General features: G+C 40.8%; 1 protein-coding gene across 1 annotated transcript in view; it reads right to left on the bottom strand.

Moving 5' to 3' along the window:
• Nucleotides 1-671: 671 nt before the first annotated feature.
• prss59 (serine protease 59, putative) overlaps nucleotides 672-6,000 on the bottom strand; it is a 70,236-nt gene continuing 64,907 nt past the window's right edge. The window contains exon 9 of the mRNA XM_072256963.1: nucleotides 672-781. Within this exon, the coding sequence (XP_072113064.1) occupies nucleotides 672-781 (110 nt within the window). The remainder of the gene's footprint in view (nucleotides 782-6,000) is intronic.

Here is a 6,000-nt window from a genome sequence, read left to right as displayed (position 1 = left end):
GTGTTTGTAGAAGAGCAACCTCAAAGAAACATTCTAAAAATTAACAGTTTATTTGTCTTGTTGGATAGTATAAAGCAGTTGATCCCATGAGCTGTTTCAACAAGTTATTCAGGAATTAGTCTAGTAAATTTATATCTTCAAATGTTCCTTTGTCTTTTACTTAATTTCACCCATTTCACCAGACACACTATTTTTGATTAAATATTCAGGACTTTTCCTCCTGGTGTCTGTAAGTACTGAAATATGCGTACAGTTGATATTTCTTCCCTTCAAGAAGTAGTTCATGCATTCTCCAAGGCCATATATATAATTCTAACAACCCTGATAATTGTTGCTTTATTTCACTACCCTAACGTAGAAGACAAACTCTTTGTATGCCACAAATCTATCTACCAAATGTCACATGCTTCCTATTTAATAAGTTAGGCATTTTTATGTTGAAATTTGTACATATAATTTAAAATTCATTCTGCAGACTATATCACAAACATGGTTAGAAGATACATTCTGGAAAAAAAACATTTGAATAATACAGTTTATACAGGAAGCCATTGTGTTAACAAAGATTTGAAGTGATTAATGGTTCTTAATATTCTATAAGACCAGATCAATGGAAAGAAAACAGAAATAGCAAATTCCCCAATATTTCATTCCTTCATTGCTAAAAGTCTTTATTGTTTAACCCAGGTTTTCAGGCGCCGAAAAATCTCGTTTCTTGCCTTTCTGAGCTGTGGCAGGTCACTTTGTCGTTCTGGGTACATGTCTGCGCAATGTGCTGAACCTGTTTGAATGATTAATAAAAACTCATGAAACAAATCTCTGTAAAATACTGGTTCCTATGTATTGCACTATCATCTGTATGTATTGACTTAATATCCCAAATGAATCATACATAAACGCCAAAGATCTTTGTCACTTCAAGGAAGTTTGGTTTTGGCGTTTCCAGTAAAACACGCAATTTGCAGAGGAGTGGACTTTGGACTGATATTCCTCCTTATTCTCTTTGCATTTGTTCCACAACTGACAAGGTGGCATTAGACAAGGAATGACATCGGATGCATAGAAACACTGTCTATCACTCTGTCACTGAGCACCCTGAAAATATAGGAAGCAAGAAGGCAGGAGATATTTCATTCGCTGCTTCTAGTAAAAACTGAGCTCTTGTTTAAATGTTTGTGTAATATCTTTAAGTCACAGTTAGATGTAAATATGTTTATACTATGTCTCCTGTAATTTTCCTGTAGAAGTCCTGCTTTCCAGTAATGGCATCAGCCTACGTCAGTGGTGACATCATCCACACTGTCAGGTCCAGTTTTGTTTGTTCCTGCACAACATCAGAGTTAAAAATTCAAAGTAAATTTATTATCAAATTAAGTACATGTCACCATATACTACCGTGAGATTCACTTTCTTGCAGGCATTCACAGTAGAACCAAGAAATACAATGGAGTCAATGAAAAACTACACACAAAAATTTCAGGTTTAAGATGGCGCTACCGAAGATGTGTGATGGCTTACTGGTAGTTTGAAAGAACAGGAATTTGGTTAAAACCATTTAAAACTATTAAGAGAGCAAAGGCAAAACAAATTTGTGGGATGTGCCCTCCTGGTGTGCTGCAAAATCAATGTGCTTGGAGTTGGCACCATGCTGGTTGGAGTGAACGATTTGGAGGGGCGAAGACGGGACAGAGAAGTTCTGATGCCCATCCAACTAACCCAGGTACAAAAGTGGATCGCTCGAAGCACCGAGCCAAATTAGGGAGGTCATGAACGGCTTCTTTGGCAGCGAAATGCAGGTCAAAAGTGAACCACTGGGTCGTGTGTTCAAGGCCCGAAGCGACTTGCCGTGGCAAGGCTCAGGCCCAAATGTGCGGTACAATCCACTGTTTGGACAATCTAAATGAAGTCCCATATAAACTGGAAAAGCAAGATGTCGAGAGTTGGGCGAGGTTAGATTGCTTTGGGCACCGAGCCAATCTGGACAAATCAAGAACGGTTCCTTCAGCAGGGAAATCTAGGCCTGGAGCAATTCACCAGTGGTGGGGCTGGGTCCTAGTGTGAGGCTTGGACAATTTAAATGCTAGCCTAGATAGTCTGGGAATTCTCTCACTGCAATGCTAAGGCTGTGAGACTGCTCCTAACTGCTGTGCTTCGTGTCTGCAAACTTTCAAGCAATTTGCCCCACTAATATGAAGAACTGAATGCCAAAGCTTTGGGCCTACTCTGGGCTGCTCCGGGGATTTGGGTCGAAGGACTGTTTGGTTTGGAATGCTGTTGCTGCTCGCATCTGTTGTTTATATGATTTGCTTTGTTTTGTTTTCATTTTCTCTATGGGTACTGGGGGGATTGGTCTTAGTTTTTTAATTGAGCTCTGTAGTAACTTCTACTTTGAAAAAGGCACACTCGACAACTTCATGCCCAAGAAACAACTTTATATCGAACTTCAAAACCCTTATGTATATACAGAGGCTTTCACAATCCGTACGGCATGGCAGGCACACCATATACAAAAGCCCACCGGAAGTAAAAAGAACGGAAGTAAACCCCCCCATTATCCGAATTAGTATTAATTAACTTTTAATAATGCTCACATTACAACAGGTTCTTTTGGCTTTCACGCTGTGCAACTGCCTGTAAGAAAAATAATCTCAAGGTGGTATAAGTCATACATTCTTTGATAATAAATGTGTTTTAGAACTTTGAAACTTGAAACTTTGAAACAAAGACAGACTCAAACACAATGTGCAAAAGAAAGCAAACTGTGCAAATACAAAAAAAAACACAAACAATTAAATAATCAGATAAATAAATAAATAAATAAATACTGAGAACATGAGTTGTAGAGTCCTTGAAAGTGAGTCCAAAGGTAGTGGAATCAGTTCAGTGTTGAGGTGAATGAAGTTATCCACATTGTTTCAGGATCCTGATGGATGAAGGGTAATAACTGTTCCTGAACCTGATGGCGTGGGACCCAAGGCTCCTATATCGCCTTCCCGATGCCAGCAGCAAGAAGAGAGGGTGGCTTGGACACTGGGTACCAGTGCTGCCTTCTTGTGGCAGTGCTCCTTGTAGATGTGATCAATGGTGGGGCAGTTTTTCCTATGATGAACTGGGCAGTATTCTGGCAGTATACTTTTTGTAGGTTTTTCCATTCTTGGGCACGTCTAGAGATGCCTGTCTAGACAGCACAAACCTCTGCAGGCTGAACAGGTCTCAGAATGCATAACTTGCCCACTGCTGACCTGTGTTAGCATAAACCTAGTATAGGTACAGGGAAGGAGAAAGGAAAATTGATATTTTATTGTTTATTTAAGTTAATTTTCATATTTTAATAGTTTAATTATATGTGATTTTTTAAAAAAGAAGTCTTAATAGCTTTAGCACCTAAGTGTAATGGATATTTTGTGAATACCAAACATTATCTACATAAGTTGAGGTGGGGAGTACTTCTTCTAGTAGGAAGAGGCCTAGTGAAGATGGCGCTAACCGGTGACTCCTTTGCTTGCATCTTCAGAAACAGCTCTATTTCCATCTTTAATATCTCTATTTTTCCTTTTCAGGGTTCTTTTGAAGGCCTTGACCTGGAGTTACACGCTGACTTTGGAGTTTCACGCTCTCCTGGAGTTTCACGCTGACTTTTGAAGGCCCTGACCTGGAGTTTCACGCTGACTTTTGAAGGCCCTGACCTGGAGTTTCACGCTGACTTTTGAAGGCCCTGACCTGGAGTTTCATGCTGACTTTGGAGTTTCACGCTGACCTGGAGTTTCACGCTGACTTTTGAAGGCCCTGACCTGGAGTTTCACGCTGACTTTGGAGCTTCACGCTGACCTGGAGTTTCACGCTGACTTTTGAAGGCCCTGACCTGCAGGTACACATTGACTTCAGTTCTTTGCGGGAATGGGAACCACTCTCGGGGTGTCATGACTGGCTGTTATCCAACATGCCAAGGGCCCAGCCTAAGAGTTCGACTCACCTTTGAGGCCTAAGATCTCGGGGCTCTGGAGACAGGTGGATCAAAGGTCGGTGTCCTGGACCAGTGTGTCATGGGAGCCAGAAGATCTTTGGCTGTGTGTCCAGAGACCTGTGATCTTTGGGCACAGAGCTCGGAAAAGCGATGTAACAGACTTATAACATCATAAACCAATGAGTTGTTTGTTATGTCTCCCTGTGAAATGGTGACATCGCTTTCTCCCTTATTAGGGAGAGAGAGAAGCTGTGGTATGTCAAATACTGGGTGAAGGCGTAGTCTATGGAGGATTGCAAGTCTGTGTCTTTGCTGTTGCTTTTGCTGCACGCTTGAGTCCTCAGTTGTGGATGCCAATGTTTTCTTTTGCCGGTGGGGGGAGGGGGATCGTTGCTTGCTGCCACTTACGCACAAGAGGGAGGGGAAAAGGGAGACCTTGGGGTTCTAACATTTAACTGTCATTCATTCTTTGGGGCATTCCTCTGTTTTGTGGATGGTTGTGAAGAAAAAGCATTTCAGGATGTATATTGTATACATTGACATTAAATGTACCTTTGAAATCTTTGAATGTGTTTTGGGCTGCTACTAGACTGCAAGTATATCCTTAATTTAAATAAGAGGACCAAAACTGGACACAGTACTCAGTATTCCAGCTTTGGCCTAACCCTGTGCAATTGTAACGAGACTTGACTACTGTTAAACTCTAATCCCCGTGCTATTATAGGCCAATATACTACAATACCCTGTGCAATTGTAACGAGACTTGACTACTGTTAAACTCTAATCCCCGTGCTATTATAGGCCAATATACTATTTTCCTTTCTAAGTGCATGTTGCACCTGTCCGCTAACTTTTAATAATGGGTACACAAGTATACCTTGATCCCATGTATTTCACTCACTTGAAATCTCTCCACATTTAGATAATAATCTGCCTTTTGATTTCACTTAACCAAGTGGCCCAACCTCACACTTTACCACATTAAACTCCATTTGCCAATTTCTCACCCACTCGTTCTATCTATATCCTGTTGCCAAGTCCAAACATCCTCAACATGTCCGCCTACCTATTTTCATGTTGTTGGTAAACTTACACTGTGACACCCTGCCCCCTCCAAGTTATTAATATAAATACTGTATGTATATGTATGTTGTAGCCGCGTTTGAGGTCTTAGGCCTTTAATGAATGATGTTTGCATCTATTTCCTGATCGTATTTTCGCTCTTCAAGAAGAAGCCAAAAATGATGGAAATCTCTTGCACACCAAGGGATAATTCCAGGGAGCAACACGATACGTAGCTTCCTGATGTTGACGCACTCAGTGATTAAGTTTAACAATCTGGGTCTGCATACTACATAATTTAGTCATCATTTGAAAGAGATAACTGGTCAAAAGGATGCAATTTCAGTCTGTATCTCAATCTTCTTGATTAGGATCTTGATGAAGGTCCTGATGAAAAGTCAACTGTTTATTCCCCTGCTTAGATGCTGCATGACTTGCTGAGTTCCTCCAGTATTTTGTGTGCGTTGCTCAAGATTTCCAGCATCTGCAGAATTTCTTGTGTTCCTGTTCTTCTTTGTTGCCTTCTCCCTTGTCTGTCACACCGGAATTTCTCCACATCACCAAAGGTTTGGGTTAGATGACTAAATGCCTATGTTATGGTTATTTTCCAGTTTGATTTTTGCCTGCCTGAAGTCAGACAAGGCCGAATGCTCAAAGCTCCATATAATTCATGAAGGAAATTTATATTATAGTCAATGGAGACTTTCTTTCAGGAATTCCTCCAGGTACTTTTCTCTCTTATGGGGATCTACTCTAAATATTGCAAAATATACCAGCATCTACTCAGGGCAAGGGGCTTAGATTTGGACCCTCTCATTGACGGTATTAAAGTTTTGACAAAGGCAAGAATGATTATATTTAGCAGAAGCTAACAAATTACATTCATAGGCAGTCTTTGGGAGGTCTGAATTCCTGATCTTAGCAGCTGATGGAAGCTCCAAACTGTTCAGGCCATCTCCCTTGCTCACTTGGTG

This window comes from Mobula birostris, chromosome 4 (assembly GCF_030028105.1).
Source record: "Mobula birostris isolate sMobBir1 chromosome 4, sMobBir1.hap1, whole genome shotgun sequence".
NCBI lineage: Eukaryota > Metazoa > Chordata > Chondrichthyes > Myliobatiformes > Myliobatidae > Mobula > Mobula birostris.
The sequence above is the reverse complement of the archived record's forward strand: the minus strand, read 5'-3'. Positions and strand labels throughout refer to the sequence as shown.